Here is a 26252-nt window from a genome sequence, read left to right as displayed (position 1 = left end):
GGTTCTGGGTGGGCATCCACATCCAGTCTAGTGTCTGCTCTGCTCAGACCCTGGGCCTTGCATCCAGGCAGGAGAGGTTACCCCCTATTGGGATAGGTCTGCCTCAGCTCCCCAGGGCAGAGTTCCAGGAGGAGGCTAACATACCCCACTGCCTCTCCATCCCAGGCAGAGGAGGAGCTCATCAAAGCCCAGAAGGTGTTTGAGGAGATGAATGTGGACCTACAGGAGGAGCTGCCATCCCTGTGGAACAGGTGAAGTCAACAGGGGTCCAAATACCTGGGGGCCAACCTGGCCCTTGCCCACCTACTCACTTCAAGGCTCTGTATCTCGGAGCACGCAGCATGCAGTCACCTTTGGTTTTCACCACATCACCTCCCCTCCCTCCGGCAGCCGTGTAGGTTTCTATGTCAACACGTTCCAGAGCATCGCGGGTCTGGAGGAGAACTTCCATAAAGAGATGAGTAAGGTAGGCCAAAGTGATTCTGCAGTGCAGAGGATGGGTCAGCGTCAGAGACGGGGAGCTTGGGCACGCTGGGGATGGCTATGGGGGGTCTGTTCCAGCCCCAGCCTGCCCTGCCTTGCCCTGTTTTCTTGCCAGGACCCATGTTACTGAAATATATGATCAGCCCCCTCTCTTAACTATAATCGTCCTCTCTGGCAACTCTGAGATCTCAGGGCTAGAAACGGTGATGGGTATTTTCTTCAACCTGTAGGAAAATAATAAATAAGTTAACCGAATTTTTGTAATAAACCAAGTCTCCTGTGTTTCTTGAGATAGTGAGATGAGCTGCTTCTCTTCCTGAGTCTGGTATGGGAGGCGTGATTAGCTCACACTTTTACGTTGTATTGGAGTGGGAGCTGTGAAACATGGCCTCTGGAGAACCTGCTTCGACAGCTCTTCCTCTCCTGGCTGCTGTTTTGACTTTGTCTCTTGTAACCAGAGGAATGAAGTGATGATGGTGGATCCCAGGTTTTGGGGCTGAAGAGAACGAACTGGTTTGGGGCCTTCTGACCACAACCCTACTGTTTAAGGCCTCTCGTTTCTTCCTGCTTTTCCTCCTCCTTCTTAAAGACTGGAGGCAAAGCACACAACAGTTAGGACTGGTGAAATGGCTAAGTGGGCAAAGATGCTTATCACACAGGCCTGGTTGGTGAGTTTAGTTCCTGGAACTTAAGTAATGGTAGAAGGAGAGAATTGACTCTAAAGTTGTACCCCAGTAATAAATACACAAGTTGAAAGAAATCAAAGCAGTTTTTTTTTTGAAAGAAACCTTTATGCAAAGTTAGTCCAAGGCACAAAAGGCAGAATTACGTATTAAGCAGGAAAAGAATTTATCTCTGTACTTCCTAGTGGCCAAAGCAAAAAAAGAGAAATGTTAGTGATGAGACCCACAGACTTCGTGGGACAAACACCTTACCTCTTGGAGGAATTTCTGGAAGCTGTAGGGTGGTTTGGAAGCTTCCTAGCAAAATGACCTTATAACTAGGATTAATGAGCATTAAATCTGCAATCTGAAAAAAAAATGAGTTTTAAGAAATAAAATGTTGAAGTGCCTTGTGCTCGAAATCCAACAAGTAGGAAGATTAAGGTAAGAGAATTGCAAGGCTGAGGCCTGGGCAATGTAGTGGACCTTGTCTCAAGCCAAAGTGAACATAGAGCTGGGGATGTGGCCCAGCAGTAGAGCACTGTCTAACTTGTGCAATGGCTTTGGTTCGGTCAAAGACTTTGCACATGTTAGACAGGTGCTCTACTTTTCCCCAACTGGGAGAAAGTGAAAACTATAATAGACTCTTACGTAGCATTTGGGATATCCCTTTTAACAGCAAGAGAGAAAAGGTGACCCTTGGCATTAATAGCTCTCAGCAGTGCAGCTTATGTCCCCTGATTTCTATGCTGTTGGTTGTCTGGTCTCATCTTCCACTGATGGGGTTGGAGGAGCTTACTTCTGGCAGAGGCAGGGACAGCAGTGAGGAAACAGGTATTCCTGCAGAAGGTGCGCTTGTCCAAGTCTGCTTCTGTTCACTCTTCTGCAGCTCAATCAGAACCTCAATGACGTCCTGGTCAGCCTAGAGAAGCAACATGGGAGCAACACCTTCACAGTCAAGGCCCAGCCCAGGTGGGTTAAGGTGGGGAGGGTGAGGTCAGTGGGGCCCTGTGACTTGATGGCCAGCACCACAGGGGCAACTACTTCCTGAGACTCTCTCTTGACCTTGGTCTCCATGGGTTTGACCCTGGGTCTCTAGGAACCTTCCCAGCTCTGCCTCCTGGCATGAGGAAGTGGCTCCTGTAGTCTGTGGAGGAAGGAATGTGACTAGGGAGCCTGCAGATCCCTGGGGCCTTTGTAGAGTAGAGGGCAGGGTGGAGACAGCTTGATTGTTGACAGAGGCTGTGGTTCCTGGTGTGCCAGCCTTCCAGCTTCCGATTCAAGGTGAAGTCCAAGGATGGGGGCAGAACCTTTGTGCTTTGTCCTTCACTGCCTTTCTCAGGCAGCTGCTAGGGGATGCTGTCTCCTGAGGGAGAGGGGAAGCAGCAGAAACAACCTGCTGGTTCTTGGTGTGTGCGTGTGTTGGGGGGGGGTATTGTACACATTTGAATGAGTGCAGCACTGTAAGCATCGTCTGCTTCTTGGGTAAGGGGTCCGCTGCCCAGGGGTTCACTGGAGCGTTACAGTGAACAGTCTTATTCCTTTCTCTCCTGTGAAAATAAAACATGTAGTTGACAGAGAGGAGCCTGCACATGTCCCGGGGAGCATCGGGGAGGGGAGGAGGGGGAAATGAGGACAGATGAGTCTGCAGTCAATTTCCTTACCCACTTGGAAAGACTGTGGGGCTCAGGCTGGGTGGCCAGGTTCTTGTCCATAGTCTCCATTAAGGTTCCCCATCTGTGCCCCACCCTGGCATCCTGCAGCCTCCCAGGATTGGTCGGCAACTGCCCTTGGCAGGCAGGGACACAGGACAGACAGGAGGAACATGGAGTGCAGATTGAGGGGGGAGGTCCTGGGAGGAGAGGCTAGGAGGCAGGGGCATCAGGAGCAGGCTGGGGGGCGGGGTCCTGGGAGAGGAGCATGGGACAGGGATTGACAACGGGTAGAGGACAGGGGCAGAGTAAGGAAAATATGGGAATGTCTAGAACAGGCGGTGTAGAAAGGTCAAACAGGTCGACAGGGTCAGACTAAGGGCAGGTGGGGCAGCTAGAGCACAGGTCTTATTAGAGACCCCTGAGCAGAGCGGGGAGAAGGCAGCAGAGAAAGTCCTAGTTCCCATGGCTCCTCCTCCAAGTGAAGCGTTCATACCCCACCATCCCCACAGAAAGAAAACTAAACTGTTCTCACGACTGCGCAGGAAGAAGAACAGGTACCGCCGTGAGTGCAGTGCCATGGTCTCTGGGCCCCGCCCTGACTGCGCATGTGCCTGCGCCCTGCGCCCTGCTGAAGGGCCCACTAACCCCTAACCTGCCCGTGTGTCCGGTTGCTTGGGGGTGGGGTGGGGGGGGAACATGTGTCAGGAGGGGATGGAGGACCTGGGATACCAGGGAGTTAGGAGGTACAGGGTGGGTGGTTTGGGGGTTAGTATAGCATTGCTCTGTGTACACCCTAGAGTCCTGCCCGGGACTGCTGCTGCCCACCAGCACACAGGTGGGAAAGGTACCGAGCAGGGGCACGAACCACACTGTTATATTTATTCTTTAGGGAGGCAAGTGCACCCCCATTAAACATGGCCACCTCAGACCAGGCATCTGGGGTACCAGTTCTAGTGGGTCCTTCTAGAATGTCTAGATCCTCACATGTCAACACCACAGCTGATTGTTTCAAGTGGCTCTTGAGCGGCTGAAATGTGTCGGCTGTGATCCTGGAAGCTGAGATGGTAATGCTAATCTATTGAAATTAGGTAGAGCTGCGGTGGCTGGGGCCTGCTGCCTCTTCAAGTTCAGTAGCTGCAGTGCATATATTTCCCTGCCCCTTCAGGTTCCCAAGTGGACCCTGCTGCCCTCTTTGCCCTCTCTCATCTGTCACTTCTCTGCAGTGGAGCCAGCAGTGTTCATTTGTGCCAATCTTGCCTGGGGATGTTTCTTTGGGGTCTGCACTAAGTTGAGGAACCATGGGAAGGAAAGTGTAGAGGTAGTGAGGGCTCCTGGGCTGTGGTCCAGTCTGTACGGGTGGGGAGGGGCAGGTGGGAAGGTCGTGCCAAGGTCAGTGGAGCAGGTCAGGGGTAGGCTGCTGTCAGGAGTGGACAGACTGCCGTCTGATGAAAGAGAGACTCACTTTGCCTCTAGGATGTTTGGCTTGCTTGTGCTGTGGACATTGGGCATTTAGGCATAGGTGGGGAAGAGTTCTGGTTCTCACTGGTGCACCCCTGCTTTGAAGGCAAGCCTCCTGTGAGCCACACAGGAGCATGCCCTGTTCCTTTCACTTCCAATCTAAACATGCACACAGTTTCAGAAAGGAGTTCACAGGGGTTCATATGTGTATCCACAGGACACAGGTCAGCACAGTTTTTTTTTTTTTTTCCACATGTGGATCCAATGGGGCTCACACAGATTTACACACAGGATCATGGGGTTCACTCATGCACACAGCTCCACATGTGGATCCTAGTGGCTCACATATGTACAGTACACAGCTCTACATGTGGATCCATGGATTTCATGTATACACACATGTAATTCCCCACGGGCACCCAGAGTGCTCACAGACTGCTCCATGTCTTCTAGCTCATTGTCCTACTGGTACCACTCCCTTTTTGTCCTTCTTCTACAGTGACAATGCGCCTGAAAAAGGGAACAAGAGCCCTTCACCTCCTCCAGATGGCTCCCCTGCTGCTACCCCTGAGATCAGAGTGAACCACGAGCCAGAGCCGGCCAGTGGGGCCTCACCTGGTGCCACCATCCCCAAGTCCCCATCCCAGGTAGGCATGTCTGTTATCTCCATGACCTGTCATTTTTTTCCTTCTCTTACTCTGCTTTTATCTCCTCCCCTTTCTCCATCATCTCCTGCCTGGGGCCAAACAGGTTTTGAATCTGAGGCTGTGCTCCATGGAGGACTCAGTCTACATGGGCTACACTGAACCTACACTCTCTCAGTGGCCCTGGTCTACTTGATGATGGTATTTGTAAACATTTCCATCCATAGAAGTGAGGTACTTCCCCTTCCCGTCTCCCTGTCCTGTTTCCTTGACTCCCTAGTTGATCTGGGTTTTCAGCCCTTAAGTATCCAGTTTCTCTCCAGACTCAGGAGGTTTTGCCCTTTCTCTGGCAGGGATTGAGAGAAGAACCCCATCAGATGGTCTCACAGGACCGTCAAAGGAACAGAAAAAGAATGGTCTCAGTGAGGAAAGGCTGGGGGCAGAGGGGATAGATGCATGGCCTCAGTCATCTCCATCCTGTCCTGTTTCATCAAGCCCTCTGATTCCTGCAGAGGTCCTGATAGATAGCAGCTGGGTGGGATTGAAGGGCCTGAACCCTCTTGCTTCTGTTCATGGGAAATTAGGACCACGATGCCAAGAGTAGCTGTAAAAGCCCACACCTGAACAATGTGCTGCCATCAGTGAGCTTGGGTCCCAGGCCAGTGCTGGCCACACCTTTTTCACTGCCCTGGGCAAGTGGGAAGAAGCCAAGATTAGAGCAATCCTTCACCTGGTCTACATATGTGTGGTCCTTTGGGGACCTAGTTCAGGCTGGCTTCCATAGGGATAGCCTGAGCCTGAGCTGAAGCTCCTTTTGGGCAGTCCCAGCCTAGGGAAGTGAAGGAAAGGTCTGTGGGAGGGCAGAGATGGGCAGGGGAGGTGGCCTTTAAATCCAAGTTCCCTCCTAAGAGGTAGGGCCGACCTTCCCCCAGTGGGCTATGGGAACATGTCAGGGGTTGAGGCCAGATGGGTCACTTGCTTTGCCTTTGTTTACCCTCTTTGCTTCTGTCTCCTCCCTCTTCCTCCTTTTTTGTGCACAGTGGTTTTGGACCTTCATTCTCGGTTTCTTCTCTTGGGGTGGCCTGTTACCTTGGTGTCTGTTTGGGGGAGCAATGACTTGTTTGTTCTCCTCAGTGACCCGGGAGTGACTAACGTAACCATGGCTTTGTCTCTGTCTTCCTGTGCCGTGCTCTGCCATGCCTCCCATGCTTCCCCACTTGCTGGCCCACAGCTCCGGAAAGGCCCACCTGTCCCTCCGCCTCCCAAACACACCCCATCCAAGGAGATGAAGCAGGAGCAGATTCTCAGCCTTTTTGATGACGCATTTGTCCCTGAGATCAGCGTGACCACCCCCTCCCAGGTCAGCCGTGTCCACCGCGGCCCAGTCTTCTCCCCTTGCCTTATTCTCTCTCTCTCTCACAGCGTGCATGGCCTTCCATTCTCCGCCCTGAACTCTAAGCTTCTCTCAAGAGCCAAGAACTTGGCTGGAGAGATGGGCTGGAGCCTCCATCTTTGATCTGTCCATCTCCCCCTGTCCATCATTCTTCCATCGTCATCCATCCCACCAACCCCAGCATGCACCATTGCTAGATAAAGGGCCGTGATAGTGACGAGCCTTCCCTGTTTCTCATGGTGGTGGTCAGCTTGGCAGTCACACACAGTGACTGATGCTGTAATGGGGACATGGAGTGGTTGGGCAGCCATGGGACCCTCCCTAGTGCAGATGACATTTGCCTGGAAGGATTCTCAGACATTGCTTTAGAGATATCAGAACTAGGTCAGAAGGGACAAGAGACAGACTCACTAAATGGAGCAGGTGGCTGGCACTGGCAGAGCCCTCTTGGATACTGTAATGACCAGGGGCAGAGACTTATCTGCCAGGGCTGCTGTTTGTAAATGCCATGGCATGCCCGCCCTCAGATGGAGATAAGAGAGAGAGGTGCCTTGTGCGGTGGAAGATTCATCTTGTTAAGACTGGAGTGGCTGACACACAGTTACACCAGCCTGGAGTGATCAGCTCCCTGCTTCAAGCTGGCCTTAAGCCTCCTAGCCTCCCACCCCATGCCCATGCAGGGCTTCCCTTTTGAGGAGGTGGCTAGTTTAGACCCTCGGGAACTTGGCCAGAGCCCTTCCCAGGCATCTCTAGGCTCTACCTTCCCCCAGATATCTGGAGAAGGGGGACAGGGTCTGAGGGTGGGAACTTGGAATGGAGAGCAGTGGCTGCTGCAATAGGAACCTAGAGAAGGCAGGCCTTCAGCTCCCATGGAAGGACTACGGGTGATCCTTTGTGCTAGCAGGTGATACAGAGGCAGGTAGGAATAGGCAGTGTGGGAATGGGCTGAAACTCTCCAGGCTAGCTTGTTGTAGGCCCTTCCCTTCCTGAGCATGCCTGTGTCTTGAGGGTACCTGGGCAGGTGACTGGCATGTGTTTAAAATGAGAGCATATGATATTAGGAGAGCCAGCAGGTGCTGAGTGGAGATGGCATAGCTACTTTCTTGTATTGTCTTGTTTGGTTTTCCAATCCCCTCATGTGAGGGGACACACCCCATTTATCCGATGTACAACTTATCCTGTGGCCATGTGTCAGAGGGAGCCAGAGAATGGCCCACCAGGCTCCATGCATGCCTGTCCCCTCATGTCATTGCATGCCTTGCTTGTTGCTACTTCCTGTGTCCATCCACAGGGACTGGGGCCATCCGTCTGTCTCGGGGTGGAAGAGTACTTTGGGTGGTATTGCATGCGTGGGGATGGGCTCATTTTGTCCACAGTGCTGGTGTCAACTGGCTGCTTGGTGTGATGTGGGGGAGCAGTCTGCATCCATTCAGTGCCGTGGTCTTGTATGGGAAAGCCATTTGCCACAGGCAGGACTGAGAGACCATGGGCAACATCCTGACTGTGGGCCTCCCCTGACAGAACTTTGGGAGTATTGCTGTCTGGGCTTGGGTGACTTCTAAGAAGTGTGGAAGGGCTGAGATTGGTGGCTGTGTGACAGAGGTGCCTGTATCATTGGGTAGGAGGCATCTCAAAGTCCTGAGGCCATGATGTCTCTAGCCTAGCTTTCAGACAAGGCTGGACTAGAAGGAAAGTAGGCTAAGGGTCAACCTGAAGCCACTTGTTCTGGGAAGTGGGTCCACTTGGCCTGGCCCAACTGAAAGGGACCCCAGATTCTCATGCTGTGTGGGCTTTTAGTATCCTCCATACCAGAGAGGCTCCTCTGAAGAGCCATAGGTCACACCACAAAGTTGACTGGGATGGACAGGGGTCTGGGGCACTCTGTGTGTGTTGGGCTCTTGTGGAAAGCAAGTGGAGGTAAGAAGTTACTGACCTGCCCTTGCAGGGCTAGAGCCCCTCTGCCATCTCCCAAGTGCTGGGGAGGGAGAATGCTGAGCCATATCTCTGCTTGGACTGGGGTGAAGTCTTCCATAGCTCTGAGGAGGAAGCCTGCAAGCAAAACAAGATTGCAGCTTCTTTATTAAGGCAGCCAAGTCTGCATGTCCCCAGGGAACTGGTGTTGCTCAGAACCTGCCCAGCCTTGGAAGCCTGTCCTGGCCAGCTATGACTGATTTGTTCAAGGGGCTGGAGACAGACACCTCCCATGATGTGCTGGCCAGGGGTTCATTGGAGCTTTACATTGTTGGTGAAGTACTAGCTTCATGTATGCTTTTGGGCTGCAGTCAGGTTCCCCCAAAGGGACTCTGGAGGTATCTGTGGGTATCATCTACAGCTGTAATGCAGGTACCCCAAGCTCCCTGACACTGGGATCCCACACTGAAGACACTATTGGGGCATATATTGTTGCTGCTAAGTCTTTTCTCATCCCTAGAGCTGTATGGCAGGTTGGGGTGTCCCAGTAGGTAGCTTGGCTGGGTGCCAGTGTGTGTTAGTATTCAGGCATCTGTACTAGCCTACCTTTGGGGTTCTGACAGTGTTTCTCAGTAGCTTTGGAGTTTGTCCTGGCACTCACTCTGTACACCAGGCTGGCCTGAACTCATAGAGATCCACCTGCCTCTGCCTCCCAAGTGCTGGGATTAAACGCATGTGCCACCACCAAGGACAGGCTAGTACAGATGCCTGAATACTAATAGTGTGAAGCCTTTGACCTGGGGGCCTCTTGGTGGGCATGTCCAGCTCAGGCCACAGCCTTGTGATGCTCTTGATACACAGGAAAAAGTCAGGTAAACTTGTAAGGGCAAAGCATAGAGAAGGGATGGGAGTGATCTGATCTTGGCTGATGGAAAAACTGACCAGTTGTTGGATGTCCTAGTTGGGGTCAGATGTCTTCACATAGGTCGGAGCCTGTACTAGTTTGTGTAGTTGTGGACAGTACTTTTACGTGTGTGTGTGTGTGTGTGTGTGTGTGTGTGTGTGTGTGTGTGTGTGTGTATGTGTGTGAATCCGCTTTCCTCTGTGTGCACAGGCATAGGCTCAGTCTGTTACTAACTGTTTCTCCCTCCGCTGCTGCTGTTACCAAGTTTGAGGCCCCTGGGCCTTTCTCAGAGCAGGCCAGTCTACTAGACCTGGACTTCGACCCCCTTCCGCCAGTGGCAAGCCCTGTGAAGGCACCCACACCCTCTGGTCAGGTTGGTTGTGTCCGCCAATGCCCATGGCCCATCAGCCTCAGGACCAGGCCTTGTGTTTGTGTGAGCCACATAGACTCAAGGCTTTGAGGGTGAGGGGACAGGTCACTAGGACTTTTGCCCAGTGTCCTAGCCTTTAGCCCTCTTGCCTCCTTTGGATGTAGGCCAGAGTAGATGTGGGCTAGCTGTGTTACTTTCACTCAGGACTTGTCCCACACCTCTGGTCACTCCAGCATCCTGCCCCTCTATTAGCCACTCTGTGGGCCTCCCTGAAGCCCTCATTGCCCAATTTGGAGCCCATTGGGTTGGGGTGTGGATGGGGTCCCTGGGTGTGCTTGCTACCCTGTCTCTAACCTCTGTACTGACTCTGTCCTTTTCCCATTACTGCTGCACTCAGCCAATCCCATGGGATCTCTGGGAGGTAAGCCACACCCCTGGGGGCTGCTGCTTTGTGTGTAAAGGCCCACTCACCCCTCCACCCAGTTTGCATATGGCATGCTCACTTCTCCATGCTCATAAAATGCACAGGGGCCACTGACAATACATCCCTTTATTAGGGTCACAGGAATGGGCTCCTTGGTAGCTCAAGACTGGGTCCTACATTGGTTTTGGTTAGATTTCAGGTCTGGTGTTTACCTTGACAACTAGCAAGCAGGTCATCTAGAAGAGTCAAGGAGTCCTGATTCCAAGGCAGTGGTAGAAACCTGTTTTTCTGGGGACTGACCCCTGGGAGCCCTGGGCATGGGGATTCAGACTTGGAAAGACTCACACTTGGAATTGATCATAATAAAACCTGGGTTCCAGGACACAATCTGGCAAAGTCCAGTCAGTGTGGCTGGTACTGTTGGGCCACACAGCAGCCAGGACTCTGGGGGCTCAAAAGTTTCCATAAAAGCTTCATTCTGGAAAGTGCTAGTTGAGTTTGATTGGGCTGGAGAGATGGTTCAGTGGTTAAGAGCACTTGCTGCCCTTGTTGGGTTCTGGTCCTAGTACCCACATTGGTGGTGTACAACTGTCAATAATTTTAGTTCCAGGGGCATCTGATGCCTCCTAGGCTCTGCAGGCCCTTGCACACATGTGGTACAAATACACTTCTATGGGCACACACATACATGTAAATAAAATAATAAATAAATCTTTTAAAAAGATACCAGGAGCTGGAGAGATGGCTCAGAGGTTAAGAGCACTGACTGCTCTTCTAGAGGTCCTGAGTTCAATTTCCGGCAACCACATGGTGGCTCACAGCCATCTATCATGAGATCTGGTGCCCTCTTCTGGCGTGCAGGCAATATGCAGACAGAACACTGAATATGTAATAAAAATAAGTAAACAAATTAAAAAAAAAAAAAAAAGATACCAGGTGTGGTGGCTCAAGCTTGTGACCCCAGCACTGGGAGGCAGAGATTGGGGCATCACTGGATATCACTGGTCAGCCAGCCTAGCTGAAATAAACGGTGAACTGAAGCTTCAGTGAGAGTCCCTGTCTCAAAAAACCCAAGTATATAGTGATGGAAGAGACGTCAGAACTGGACCTCTGGCCTCCACACACAAGATCATGTGTGTCACATATGTGCACAAGCACACATACACATAAACACACACACACACACACACACACACACACACACACACACACACACACGTCTTTCTGTAATTGCCAGAGAAATAAGGCTGGAGTGGGCTGGCAGGGCCATTTTGACCATTTTGGTAGATGCTATGCTGTGTGGTAGCATCACACCTGCCTCACCCCTTCATCATGGCAGAAACAGAGCCACGGGAGGCAGTTGGCCCCACAAAACCGACCAGGCTGCTATCTCAGACCACATCCCTTGTTAATGCTGGCCACTCAAGATCACCCTCTCTTGTCTCCCTGGCCTTCTCACCCTTCCCCATCCTGGTGGCTTGTCACTAGTCCACAGAGAGTCAAGCTGGCATCCTGCCTTCCGGGGAGCCCAGTTCTGCTGAGGGCACCTTTGCTGTGGCCTGGCCCAGCCAGACAGCCGAGCCAGGGCCTGCCCAAGTAAGTGTCCCCTTGTTCCCATCTGGCTTCTTCCCATCTCTGGGGTGTAGTGTGGACAAAGAGCCAGAGGAAACATACAGTATGGACAAGACCTGGTGGTCCCGGGATGGTGTTACTAGGTGGTGCCTAAGGTGGATGATCATGGCTCATGTCACATCTACCCTCTCCTACTCTCTTACCTCAGAGCAACCCCTCAGAGTGGGAAGGGAGGGAAATTTCGGAGGACGTAACAGGTTGTTCTGTCTAGGCATTTCCTAGAATTTTTCTGGCCTGACTTCATCATAACCTTATCAAGCAGATACTTTCTTCTTCGCTACACTTGAGGAAGTAGAGGGCAGACAGGTTGTGTAACTAGGTTCCTGTGCTCACATGTGGCTGAGTCTGAGTGTTGGTAGAGGTTAGCCCATGGTGAAGCCTTCGTCATGGTCTACCACTGTAGTGCCCAGGCTCTGACGCTGTACCTGTGGAGAAGGCAGCATCCAGGACTGGAAAAGGCTGCCTGTTTCCTAAGCATGCTTAATGGGTCCAGGCCATCCACCAGGCTTCAGCTAACCTGTGAGGGGCCAGCGTGGCTGGCAGAGTGGCCAGGAGGAAGCTGGGTATTTAGAGGAAGGGCCTACCTGTAAGGCAGAGGTGGGGGCAGCACTCACCATAGTGTGCTTGCCATTCAATGAGGCGTAGCCCATTCTTTACATGCTTGCCACACCTGTGTCAGCCAGCCTCCAGTCGACTCCTGTACAGCGATCAGCCTGTCCTGCAGGATGCTCCTGGATTGTGTGAGACACATTTCTAGGTCAGCCAGGCCAATACCTGTGGCTCTCTCACTTGCACGCTGCCCTCCTGTGGTGTGTCATGGATGTGGCATCCTGCTCCTTGTCTGATCTCTTGCTGGCATTTTATGTTGCAGCCAGCAGAGGCCTCCGAGGTGGTGGGTGGAGCCCAGGAGCCAGGGGAGACAGCGGCCAGTGAAGCAGCCTCCGTAAGATGGCAGGGACCGTGCCCTGTTTTTTCTTCCCCATTGTCTGTCTGTCCAGTGCTGTCTGTCTTCTGCCTGTCTGCAGCTTGCCTGTATTCCTCACCCATGCTGGTGCAGACCACAGTTCCCTGGAAGAGCACAGGGCAGGGTAGTTTGGTACCGGACATGAACTCATTCCCTTCCCTCCTGTGGCCCTGGCTTTCCCCACACTTCCATTAGTGTGACTGACTTATCCCCTGTCCCCCAGAGCTCTCTTCCCGCCGTGGTGGTGGAGACCTTCTCAGCAACTGTGAATGGCGCCGTGGACGGCAGCAGTGGGACTGGGCGCTTGGACATGCCCCCGGGCTTCATGTTCAAGGTGAGCTTAAGCTAGCTATGTAGCCTTTGTCCCAGGTGCCGTGGGAGCCAGGGTCACCCTCATTTACAGGCTCAGATGCTTAGCCCAGGAGCCCCATGGCTCACTCTTAAATTAAGGCTGATGTACAGAGTAGCATAAAGAAAGGCTTCCATCTTTTATGGGCTGGATTGGGGTGTCCCCCTGACATGCTCTACCAACTTCTGCAGGTGCAAGCCCAGCACGATTATACGGCCACTGACACTGATGAACTTCAACTCAAAGCTGGTGATGTGGTGCTGGTGATCCCCTTCCAGAACCCAGAGGAGCAGGTGAGCCTAGTGGTCTGTGGGAATCCCGGGCTGCTGCTACAATGGTGTGGATAGACAGTAGGGGGCAGCAGAGGCCCACTCTAGCAGGGTGAGGCTAGGTTGCAATTATCTGCTCCTCCCTTTTCTTTCATCTCATTTATATTACTCTCCCTGTCCCCCTCCTGTCTTTCCCTCCCATTGGCCCCCTCTGTCTGTCTGTGCCTCTCACTTTAGCCTGTTGTACTTCACTACCTTTCTTCCAGCTGCCCTGCCTACTTTGTACATCTGCGTTTCTTTCTTATCTTTGCCATGCTCTTGGTCATGAGTCTTCTCCAGGGTTCCTGCCTTCAGTGACAGAGCGCTAGGCTCATATCAACCTTCAGGGCCGGCTCTACTCTGCACAGCTCCTCAGCTGTGTTCTTAGCTGAGTCTTCTAGACCTTTCTTACTGCTGTGACCTCCTTATGTTTAGTTAACTTTGGAAGGCAGCCCCTAATGGATCTGGGCTAGGGCTATGTCCCTCCTAGCTTGTGGCTGACTCCTCTGCCTCACTGCTGGAATAATGAGTCTCCATGGGGTGCTGATGGCACCCATGCAGACACTGAACACCTTGGCTAGCCCTTGCCCTAAGTAGGTATGGGTTGAGCTGCACGGAGTACCCAGGCTTAAATCTACTGCAGCAGCTTTGTGTGTGTGTGTGTGTGTGTGTGTGTGTGTGTGTAGCCATCTACCTTATATCTTTGAGATAGGACCAGCCCATCTCTCCTTCAGTGCTGGGATTTAAATACATGCCCCTGCTTCTGGCTTTTTATGTGGACTCTGAAGTTTGAACTCAGATCCTTATGCTTGAGTGGCAAGGACTTTACTAACTGAGCCATTTTTCTAGCCCCATCTGCTGCTGTTTCTAAAGCCCTAGATCTCTATCCACTGGCCACTTCGGTGGGTCTTTCCTTGTGGATGGGATTTTAAGAAGCATAAATCCTGGCCTCCAGCCAGCAGGGGGATGTGTATGGGTACCAGAGGTATTGACATAGGTTATATACGGAGTCAATAAAATGCAGAGATCCATAGCAATGTGAATAATGATAGAACAAAATTGCAAAGACCTAGGAAGTTTCCAGGCACGGTTCAACTTTGGGACAGCCACTGTAACTTCAGCAGTGAGGGCCTACAGAGAGAACTCCTGTGCTGGTTAGTATTGAAAGAAAAAGCAAGTTGGAATCGAAGGGCTTAATAGAATGGATTTGGGGCCGTCTAGCAGGCATGTTTTGCCTGTAGCCCGTGGACCACATGTGCCCTGGCATAGCTGTGAATGCAACCCAACATAAAATGGCAAACCTATTTAAAACATTTTGCTTTTGTTTTGAGACAAGGTCTCATGTGTCTGGGGCTGGCCTGGAACTTGCCATGCAGCTAAGAATGTTCTTAAAGTTCAGCTCTTCTTGCCTTTGCCTCCAGAGTTCTGGGATTGCTGACATGCAGCACCGTGCCTGGTGTGTGGTGTCAGGGATGGACCTGGTGCATGCCAGGCAGGCATGCTACCAACTCACCACATCCCAATCCCCAATAGTATGGGAATTTTTGTTCTTTTATGTTTTCAACTCAAGCATGGACTTTTAAATGATAGTAGCTGTCACAGTGTCTAAAAGTTGTACATATCTGCCAGAGGCTTTAAATTTTTAATTCATTATTTATTTGTTGTTGTTGTTGCTGCTGCTGGTGGTGGTGGTGGTGGTGGTGGTGGTGGTGTGTGTGTGTGTGTGTGTGTGTGTGTGTGTGGCATGATCCATGAGTGGAGGTCAGAGAACAATTTACAGGAGTCTTCTTTTTTTTCTCTCCTTCCACCAGGTAGGATTCAGGGATTGAACTCAGCTTGTTAGGCTTGGCAGCAAGCACCTTCTTCCATGGAGCCATCTCACTCCCCTCCTTTGTTTCTTTTTCAGTGCTGGGTATTATTTTGAGTTAAGGGCCACATGTATGCCCTACTACCACACTATATCCCCAGCTCTCTTGTTTAATTTTTAATTTTGGGCCAAGAACTCACTAAATTGTTCCAAGATGACATTGAATTCACTCTGTAGTCCAGGCTGGCCTTGAACTTGTAATCATCCTTTCTCAGCCCCCCCCCCACCCCAGGTCTGATTAGAAGCTTTTAACTGCTAGTTGGGTTTTTTTGGAAGTTGTTTGGGTTTGGGAAACCCTGTCCCAGAGAGACACACAGGAGTCAGAGCACCCTCCAGGTTTCTTAGAGTTGACAAGGCAATGGGTTCTGAAGGAAGTTTCAGCGGGGAGGAGGCGGAGAGAAGAGGAGAGGGGGAGAGGAGAGAGGAGAGGAGAGGAGAGGGTGTTGGGACAAGGGAATGTGTCCAGGATTATTAGCAATCATGACTAGATTGTGAGACACTTGTGTTTCTGGCTGAGGCAGATGTTTTGTGTCCCAAGGACTGGATAAGGACTGTCTGGAAGAACAGTGGTGTAGTTAGTGTGTGACAGCTATTATTCATCATGGCCTATAGCCCTTCTTCATTTAGGATCCCTTCCCAGAGCAGGTGAGCTACTTGGCTCGTGTAAGAGCTATGAGAGGAGACAGGTGGCAACTGGTCTGGATTCTAGGAGGGATACATTTGCACGTAGCAGATGGTTATGGGTTGGTACTGGGGACACAGTTGAGGCTTAGAGCAGTGCAATGTCCAGGCACAGAGGAATCAGACAGCAGGCGGGCAGGCTGGCTCCTCCCCCATCTGCTTGGGTTTTTGTGTACTGAGGGGTGTTATGATGTGTGCCCTTGTTACCCATGCTCTGTTGGCCGCAGGATGAAGGCTGGCTCATGGGAGTGAAGGAGAGCGACTGGAACCAGCACAAAGAGCTGGAGAAATGCCGGGGCGTCTTCCCGGAGAATTTCACTGAGCGGGTGCAGTGACGGATGGCAGAGCCCCTGCAGCCTTCCGGTGTGTGAAGAACACCTTTTCCCAAAAAATGTGTGCTTTCCTTTTCTTTGTTTTTCTTCCTCTCTTTTCTGTTTTTGTTTTGAAACTCTTGAAAAGTGTCGGGAAATTGGGGAGTGGAGCACTAAGCCAAGAGGCGTTCCCCAAAGATGAGGTGGTTTTCCAAAGAGCCGTCCAGCCCAGTTCAGTGGACTTCTCCAGTGTTCCCGAAGCTGCTGTGTCCCCCTAGTTGAGTTCCTGGTGCCCGCATGTTCAGGGCGGGCTTGGGGCGCAGAGCCACCGCCGCACTTGCCTGATGCTTGGTCGTGCCACCGGGCAGGGCTTGGGTCCTCTTCTGGCAGCTGCCGTGGGTGGGGCCTGCACACTGGCCCAGCCTGGTCCCGCTCTGCAGACCACCCGTGTGCTGTTTGAAAATAAGCCCTAGTGTTCAAAATGCAGCGAAACAACAAAAACCTGACAAAACCACCCAGGAACAGTGCACGTGTCTTTCTTCGTCTCTGTTGTGTGAGTGGGACCCAGGCCAACTGAGGCTTTTGCTGGTGTCCATGAGGTGGGAGACTCTGCATGGATGCCACCTCCCCTAGGCTCAGGGCACATGGTCCCTGGGGTTTCCACTGGTGGTGTGTTAGAGGTCAAGTGATGGACATCCCCTGGAAACTGTCCTAGGTGACCTTATTTAATACACTTTGTAATTTAGGGAGTGGGCAGGTGAGTGCCAGGACAGCACACAGTGGATGAAAGCACTGAGGTCTACAGAGGATGGTCTGTGATGGGCCCTCAGCCCCTATGAGAGCCTGAGTTCAGCTGGGGAAGGGCCAGGATAGAAGGTGAGCCAGCAATGTGTTGCCCCTCTCTGCCCTCTCCCCATGGCCCCTCTGGAAACAGCTGTTAATATGTGCCTCATGAACAGCTGGAGAAGTTACTATCCAGGACTATAGAAACAGCCTGGCCTCCGGAGAAGGCCAGCTAGGGTTTAGAATGAAGTCCCTATGCCTTGCTATCGGTGACTTGGCTGCTTTGCTGTGGGCTCCAACTTGCATCTTCTGTAGGTAGGCAGTGGTGCCCAGCTTGTAGCCTGTGGACTGACACCCCAGGATAGGTACGAATGTGGCCTGATATAAAACTATAAACTTATTTAAAATTATAAGATTTATTTTCTTAGGGAGGATAAACTTTCTTGGTAATTCGATTCATGGTTTTTGGGTGTAAACTTCATAGAAGACATCTTTCTTGTGCCGGTGTCAAAGGTTGGACACACCCGTAGAATACACTTATTTCTAGTTACCTGCCTAAGCAGCTATAGCTTTCCCGTGCTTCCGTTCCATGATGTCCTTCCCCTTGGGGGCCTTGGGTTTGGAGCCCAGACCTGAGCTTAGGATACAAGTGCCCTCTGCTGTTATGGGGTACACAGTCCTGGTCTTCAGTGTGGAAGATTTTAAGACACTTCCACTAAAAACAATTATCAACTAGAGAGTATTTGTATGAGGTTTTACTATATTTTGTGATTCAAAGATATGTCATGAGGGCTTCTTGTCCACCCCCCACTCCCCACAGCACCCCTCCCAATCCCACCCTTCTTTTTTGGGGGAACAAGATCTATTTATATAGTCCAGGTTGACTATGATCCTCCTGCCTCAGCCTTCTGGTCCTGGAACTACAGGCCTGTCCCACTCTACCTGGTGGTGGCCACGTACCTTGGAGCTGGGTATCATTAGCTCCTGTCTGGGGAAGTCAGAGCCCAGCAGCCTGTGTTAGTGACTTGTCTCATTTCTGCAACTAAATGCCCGATAAAAGTAAAGAGATTAACTCACAGATCCAGCAGCTACAGTCTGCCACGCAGGGAAGGCATGGTGGCAGGAACAGGAAGTGTCTGGTTACATTCTATCCACAGTCACAATGCCAAGCAAGATGGCTGCTGTGCTAAGCTTGTGTTCTCTTTATTCAGTCCGAGACCTCAGCTTATGGAAGGGTGCCACTACACAGACGCAATTATTCCTACTCAGTTAACTCAGGTTAGAAAAGTGGGCCAAAGACTTAATTTAAAACCTCGGTGATGGCACACACCTTTAATCCCAGCACTCAGGAGGGAGAGGCGGGCAGATCTCTGTGAGTTTAATGCCAGCCTGGTCTACACAGTGAGTAGGGCAGTTACACAGAGAAACCCTGTCTTGAAAACCAAGGGGAGGGGGGAGAAAACAAAAACAAACAAAACCCTGGAATGCTGAAACCGCTAGAGGAAATTATAGGAAGTATTTCAAGATACCTTGGCAGCAAGAAATGGGACTGTTGACTGTTGAAATGGAAACTTTTCTGCTTATGGGGCTGGGGTGACAGCTGAGTGGTTGAGAGCCCTTCCCACTCTTTCAGAGGGTCTGATTTCAGTGCCTATCACACATAAGGGCGCTCAAACCGCCTGTAACGCCAGCCTCTGTGCACACACACACACACACACACACACACACACACACACACACACACACACACCGATGAAAATTAAAACTAAAGCATTTAAAAATTTTCTGCTCTGCAAAGGGAACTATCAGTACAGTAAATAGTATATAGGATAAGAGAAAGTCTCTGATACCTAAACCTCAGATTGGGAGTTTGATGTCTGGAATATGTAAAGAACTGTAAAATTAAATAACAAAAACAAAAAAGCCAGCCACAAAACAACCCAAGCTGCTAAGGGAAAAACAAAACAAAGCAGAAATGGCCAATAAGCACTTTTAAAAGATTTAAACATCCCTATCCACAATGATTCCATCCCTGGGCTTTGGGTTGGGTGGCTCAGTGGTAAGGGCATTTGCCACAAAGCCTGATGGCTTGAGTTTGATCCTCAGCAAACTCCCGTGGTGGGAGAGAACCACGGATGCTAACTGTCCCCTGACAGTGGCTCATGTCCCTCCACCTCATACACAAGATAAACAAATGTTAGGAAAAGAGATTCCATGTCATCCCAGGCAGGTCAGCTAGGATCAAGAAAACAAATGACAACAAATGCTAGTGAGATGTTCGCGAAGAAGAACTATCCACTGTGCTGCGAGTGGAACCTAGTTTGGCCAGTGGGGAGTGTTTGTTTGTTTGTTTGTTTGGAGACAAGGTTTCTCTGTGTAGCTTTGGAGCCTATCCTGGCACTCGCTCTGGAGACCAGGCTGGCCTCGAACTCACAGAGATCTGCCTGCCTCTGCCTCCTGAGTGCTGGGATTAAAAGTGTGCGCCACCAATGCCCGGCAGCTGGATTTTTTGAGTTGTATTTTAAGCATAATTGATGCTCATTTTCCTATAAACAAGCATAGATATTAAGGCATAAGCTAATTTGATTCCCTAATAGCAGCTATTGTTCTCAGTACTCTGGCTGCCCTGAATAAAAGGAATGTCCATCAAACAGCCAGCAGCCAGATTACCCCTGTGCCAGCACCAATCACTGAGTTCCTGCAGGCACTGAATGGGGAAAGTTTGTGCTAGCTAGACCTTTTGTCTAAGGTCTAGCTTGGATGAATGCTAACCTGCACCCCCTTGTGGTCTAGCTGAGGAACTACTGTGACTGTGACTGTGACGTGGTCCAGCTGTGTGATCAGCAAGGTAGCTTGCCTGTTGTGCTGCTGACCTGAGTACAGGCAGGTGGACAATTCAAGAATGGCCAGGGCAGGGAGGAGGGCAGTGGGGAGGAGATAAGGGAGGATCAGAGAAGAAGCCCCTGTGTTGTATAATAGTCAAAACACTAAATGCAGAGAACAAAGAAAGGCCATTGACAGCAGCGAGAGAAAGTGCAAGTCCTATACAAAGCAAGATCTATCAGAATAACAGATTTTTCAATGGAGATTTTTCATGAAAGCCAGAAGAAATTGGACTGATAATCTACAAGTTATGAAGCATCATATATGTCATCCCAGACTACTATACTATATAGAACTGTCAATCATATTTGAAAGGGAAAGGAAAACTCTCCATGGCAAAACCAGGTTAAAGGAATTCATGACCATTAAACCAGCTCTACAGAAGATACTGGAAAGAATACTTAGGTCTGAAAAGAAGGTAAAACACACTTGAGAATACAAAAGAAATAAGCAGTTCCAGAACACTGAATCAGCAGAGGTGGAATAAAATACCACAAAGGCCACAGAATGACAGGAATTACACAAATGACATACACTTTCACCATAACTCTGAGTATTTTTTTTTTTTGGTCTTTCAAGACAGGGTTTCTCTGTGTAGCTTTGGGGCCTATCCTGGCACTCGCTCTGTAGATCAGGCTGGCCTCAAACTCACAGAGATCCGCCTGCCTCTGCCTCCTGAGTGCTGGGATTAAAGGCATGAACCACCATATAACTATAACTCTGAGTATTTATGGCATTAATTTCTTGATAAAGGTACCTTTGTCTAACTAACAAATTAGATCAAAAACCAGGATTGATCTTTGTGCTACCTCCAAGAAACATACTTCGTAATCGAGAATTACAGTCCCCGCTATGCACACGTGCCCGTCCATCCCCAACAAGTACACCTTGAATACATGGACATATGCACATACACAAACAAATACACAGATAGAAATAAAACTAATTCTTGTTTTGTAACTGTAATTTATCCCTTAGTTCCAATGAGTGCTTGGTTCTAGGAACCCATGAGCTCCCATAGCTGTACACATTCAAGTGCCTTATATAAGATAATGCAGTACCAGGGCCAGGAGATATCCCAGTGGGTAAGGCACTTGTCTCACAAATCTGAGGACATGAGTTTGAATCTGCAGAACTCATTTAAAGCCATTCCCTGGTTCTTCCCTTTTGAAATAAGAAAGTATTTAACTGTTAAAACATTTTCAGAAACCTACAGTTACGAGACCTTGGATATTTTAAAGAGATCTTGTAACTGTAGAGAGACTTGCATATTTTAGAGAGCCTTTGTTTGTTCTAGAGACTTAGGATATACTCTTCAGGCAGCAGAGACAGAGAGCAGAAGCTCAGGCCAGCTAGCCAGGTTGACACAGTGCTAAACAGCAAGATACCCTGTCTCCAACAATGTGGAAGGTGGGAATCAAAAACCAACAACACACACACACACACACACACACACACACACACACACACACACACACACAAATATATATATTTTATTATATATATACATATATATATATATATAAAATAAAAAACTAAGATGGTGTAGTATGGTCATATACCATGTAACAAAGGCAGTATGTTCTGAGAAGTGGATCTTTGGTGACTTCATCATTGTATGACCATCACAGGGGGAATTTGCATAATCTGAATAGCTATGACACCACTGGGTGATATGCGCTTATGGGGCCATCCTTATATATTCTCTTGTTGACTAAAAATCTCATTATGCAGCCCGTGACTATGTGCCACATGAAAATATTTGCTTATGCACAATATAATGCATATTAAAATGTGAAAATAACCCTAAATTGACAAAACCTTAAATGTCCATCATTAGTAGAAACCACAAGCAAATAAGTAGACAAGGAAATAGTATAAGTTGATGAAAATGAACAAATTAAAGATACTTACGTATACAGTATGTACTGGAAAATACTCAAACTATAATATTAAGTAAAAAGAAGTAAGGCACAATGGAGTGACACTGTGATTATATTATTCAAAGTTCAAACACAGTAAATTGATTTATCATGTTAGTGGTTGCATTAAGTACTTTTTTGATGCTGTGACCAAGACTGAAGAAGATGTAATTTAAAGCAAAGGTTTATTTTGGCCTACAGTTAGTCAGGGACGTCCCAGCATAGCAGGGAAGACGCAGCAGTGGGGTGGGGGGGCAGTGGAGGAGTCATGGAGGCAGAAGCAACATGCTGCTCAGTCACATTGCATTTGCAATCAGGAAGCTGAGTGTGAAGAGGAAGTGGGGTTGGGCTAGACAGCCTCAAGTCCTGCTTCCAGTGACCAACTCCTCCCAATGACACCCTGTCTCTTAAAGTGCTATGACCTTCCCAGACAGTGCTCCCAGCTGGGAACCAGGTGTTTAAACACACAGACCTGTGAGGGCTACTGCACACTGAAACCACAATGGTGGTGCACTGCCCCATTAAGTATGTTAGTCAAGATAGAATGCATGGACACAATGGGAGTCTAATAGGCTTATCTTACTTGGTGACACTGCACCACCTTAGACTGGGTTACTCTGTGTTGTGCACATAGTAATGAGATAACCCATGATGCATTTCTCAGAGCCCATTTCTTTCATTACATCATATTGACTGTATTTGCATATAAACTATGGTCATTTGAATGCCCTTAGTTCTTTTGGAGCTGGGAGCCAGAGTTCCAGCTTTGATACTGCTTCTAGCTTTCATGGTGCCTGTTTCTGGTAGTCCAGAGAGGACACAGTGTGAGAACTGGGAAGGTTGTGCTAAACAAGAGGGTATTAAATAACACTGTGGAAAGATACTGTTTTATATTCAGTTGCTGTATTAAGCCCAGTAGTCCAGACCAAAGAAGATTGGAGTGACTTGTGCGAGGTACCACGTTAACATGATTTAGTTTTGAGTTCATTTTTGTACTTTTCAAAACACGTAAGAAATTCAAGGCGAACAATAGAGATAGAAACCAAAGCAAGCGGGGACGACATGTGTCTTAGATTTCCATTGCTGTGACAATGCACCATTACCAAAAACAGCTTGGGAAGGATATAGATGATTACAAAGTAGAGTCAGAGATAGCTTGATAACCAGTAGTTTATTGGGGAAAAAGTACTCACGCAAGGGAGCCAGTGACCAGGTTTGCACCTGAGCAGGACGGACCCAGAAACGCTTCCCAGTCAGCTCAGCCTGGAGAAAGAGAGCTCACCTCCCTGCTTCCTAAACCCCTTGACCCCTTGGCCATGCTGACCAAGCAGGTGTGGTCAGTGTGGTCAGCGGGACCTCGAATCAGAGTTTCTCCCTACAATTCCCCTTTTAGTCTAAAGAGGATTTAGACTTGAGACAAAACTAACTTGTGTACAAAATGTCTTAGCATCAGTAAAAGCATACATCATCTTAAATAGAGAGAAGACTTTACAGAGTAGAATGATGTGTGACAAACAAAATATACATAAGTTACATCATACAAGGATCTATAACAGTATAAGTTATCTATAATTAACAATCATAAAGGTGAATTACAAGAAGGTACACTAATCTACTTATATCACATCCTAGCTATATCTACTCCATCTAAACTCTAAAGTCATCTGAGCGATGTCCAAGCCTGAACACCTCCTTCCAAACCCAACCCTAAACAATAGGAAACTAGCCCTAACTAGGTGTACATTAATTATCCTTAGTGTCAACATCAGGGAAAGGGGGCATAGTATTCTCCAAGTTACTTCCTGCTGAAATGGGACAACGATGGCCTCGTGGGGTCCTGTAGAAAGAAAATGTTAGATTTTCTTGAGTAGATTATCTAAACACATGTATCTAGTCCATGTTTGGTGGGAGATGCTTGATTGAAGGTCTAGGTCAAAGTCCTTATCCTGATTGAGGTCCTCGTGTGATTGAAGTCAGTACCTGAAGCTCTGTCCAGAGTGTCAGTTCAAACGAATTAAGTTGGATCCAGTGGACTCGATGGGATGGAGGCCATTTTCTTTCTAGAGAGTTCAAGGATTGCTGTTAGGAAGTTCTTCATTGGCTATGGGGAACTTAAACATTAATGTCAGCAGAGAAATTTTAACTTTTATCTGTGTGTATACCAGGAAAGGCCAGAATAAGGAAAATAATAATTATGAGGAATTTATACTTTTAGAAAAAGAGCCAAGAATAGACAAATGACGGTCCCCAATTTTTTTCTTATTCTGTATTACATTCAATTGGCTTCTTGATATAGTACAAAAACTCTGAATTTTATTTTAACAACATGCTTGGATTTAGAGGAGGAAAGCCAAATCCAACTCTACAGCCAGCATTGGTTTAATTGAATAGGAACTAGGAAGTAAAGAGAAATAGATTTTACCGAGAGACAGCTGTAGAGTTTACCATATGGCAAATTCCTTTTGTTTGATGGTTCTTTTTGGATAGCTACCTTCTCTTCTTTAAGTATCCACCCATGCAGTATCTTTTTGCTTTCTGGAGATGAGTTCCCCTGTGAAGATAAAAACAAAACACTTGCCTTTCCTTTGTGAGGTTTTTATACAGTTTATGAGATATACCTTGGTGGATGACCTGCCATTTCTCCTCATCGAGAGGTTTTTCTTGTTTGACTGAAATCTTGATCAACTTTGATGGTATCCAAAGCTTTTCTTCTCCTGTGGAAACAAAGGCAAAATCCCTTCCCCAATGTAACACATATCCTGGTTTCCATACAGAGGTCAATACATCTTTGAAGTATACCTGCTGATTTAGTTCAACAGTTTTTTCTGAAGTCCAGTGTCTTTCTGCAGCTGTTTGTCCATTCTCATTAGCATTAAGAAAGTTCAGTGTTAATAAAGCATTATGTAACCTATGTTTGGGGGATTTTGTTCCTCCTGCCTGTTTATGGAGCATTTCTTTCAGTGTTCTATTGAATCTCTCTACCAGTGCTTGTCCTGTGGGATTGTGTGGTATACTGGTTACGTGTTTTATGTTATAATATTTGAAAAACTGTTCCAATTTGGAGACATATGCTGGAGCATTGTCAGTTTTTATTTGTACAGGTATACCCATAATGGCCATTACCTCTAACAGGTGTGTTATAACAGAATTGGCCTTGAAACCCTGAAAATGTGTATATAGTATAATGCACATATTTTAAATTTCCAAATTCTGAAAAGTGAAAGACATCCATCTGCCAGACCTCATTTCTCCAAATGCCCTTAGGATTACAGCCTGCTGGCAATGGAGCTTGATTGTAGAACGAACAGGTAGGACAGTTTTTCACTATCTCCTTGGCTTGTTGCCAAGTGATGGAAAAAAATCCCTTTTTAAAACCTTTGCTATTTACATGGTGTTTCTTATGAAATTCTGAGGTTTCTAGCACACTTCCTATTAATAAATGATCAATCTCATCATTGCCTTGTGCTAGTTGGTCTGGCAGATCCGATGGGATCTGATGTGTGTTATATATATCAGATTAATTCTGTTCCTGATTGTGCCCTGTGCTTTAAGCCATGTCTTTCTATTCCAATTATTGTCTGTAGTTGAGAAATTTCTCCTAGCAATTTCTGTAGGTCATTAAGAGTTTGATAACGATCTCTTCTAATTTGTATTTTTTGCAGCCTGATTTTTTGTGAGGCTATTTTATAACCTAAATAATTCATAGAATCTCCTCTTTGAATCTTTTCTGGGGCAATCTGTAATCCCCAAAGACATAGAACTTCCTTCAGTGTCTCAAACATCCATTCTAATGTTTCCTTCTTAGAATCGGACAATAATATGTCATCCATATAATGATACATTATGGAGTGTGGAAATTTCTTATGAATTATTTCCAAAGGTTTTTGTATGAAGTGTTGGCACAGATTAGGACTATTTTAACAGTCCCTGTGGCAAAACCTTCCACTGAAATCTCTTAACTGGCTTTGAATAGGTAGGTACCATGAATGCAAATTTTTCCCTATCATTTTCTTGTAATGGTATAGTGAGGAAGCAATCTTTTAGATCAATGACTATGATAGGCCATCCTTTAGGAATCAAGGAAGGCAAAGGCATTCCAGGCTGTAGAGAGCCTAAGGCTGAATTACTTTATTGATGGCTCTTAGGTCTGTCAGCATACTCCATTTACCAGACTTCTGTTTGATAACAAATACAGGAGAATCCCATGAGCTGGTAGATTCTTTTATATGCCCAGCATGTAGCTGTTCCTGAACTAACTTTTCTAAAGTCTCTATCTTGTTAGAGGTCATAGGCCATTGTCCTACCCAGACAGGTTTATCTGTAAGCCATTTTAAGGGTAAAGCTTTTGGTTCCTCTGTAGGTTTAGCATTTGTACTTTGTTTATGTACAGCTTGGATGGTTGGTGTCTGTTTTCATAGTGCCTTACTATATTTTGTCTACCATCTAGAGGCTGTATATGATTTGCATCTGAAACTGGAGGAATGTTAATCTGGGTATTCCATTGCTGTAAAAGGTCATGACCCCAGAGATTTATTGCAATATCTGCTACATATGGCTTTAACCTTCCTCTCTGCCCCTCTGGTCCTATGCAGACAACCCACCTCACACTCTGGTGTACTCTAGATAGAGTTCCAATCCCTAAAAATTG

General features: G+C 48.1%; 1 protein-coding gene across 5 annotated transcripts in view; it reads left to right on the top strand.

The window, feature by feature from the left end:
• Window positions 1-16534, top strand: part of Bin1 (bridging integrator 1) — a 57849-nt gene extending 41315 nt beyond the window's left edge. Inside the window, exons 7-18 of one of the 5 annotated variants that reach the window (XM_027400672.2) lie at window positions 166-251; window positions 391-466; window positions 2035-2117; window positions 4758-4905; window positions 6134-6262; window positions 9376-9483; window positions 9878-9901; window positions 11393-11500; window positions 12408-12479; window positions 12724-12834; window positions 13041-13142; window positions 15933-16534. In XM_027400672.2, coding sequence (XP_027256473.1) covers window positions 166-251; window positions 391-466; window positions 2035-2117; window positions 4758-4905; window positions 6134-6262; window positions 9376-9483; window positions 9878-9901; window positions 11393-11500; window positions 12408-12479; window positions 12724-12834; window positions 13041-13142; window positions 15933-16040 — 1155 coding nt within the window. In that variant the 3' untranslated portion in view covers window positions 16041-16534. The remainder of the gene's footprint in view (window positions 1-165; window positions 252-390; window positions 467-2034; window positions 2118-4757; window positions 4906-6133; window positions 6263-9375; window positions 9484-9877; window positions 9902-11392; window positions 11501-12407; window positions 12480-12723; window positions 12835-13040; window positions 13143-15932) is intronic. The other 4 variants (XM_027400677.2, XM_027400680.2, XM_035440212.1 and 1 more) reach the window with 4 other exon arrangements.
• Window positions 16535-26252: the final 9718 nt, after the last annotated feature.

Source organism: Cricetulus griseus, chromosome 2 (genome assembly GCF_003668045.3).
Source record: "Cricetulus griseus strain 17A/GY chromosome 2, alternate assembly CriGri-PICRH-1.0, whole genome shotgun sequence".
NCBI lineage: Eukaryota > Metazoa > Chordata > Mammalia > Rodentia > Cricetidae > Cricetulus > Cricetulus griseus.
This window is presented reverse-complemented; position numbering and strand designations above follow the sequence as displayed.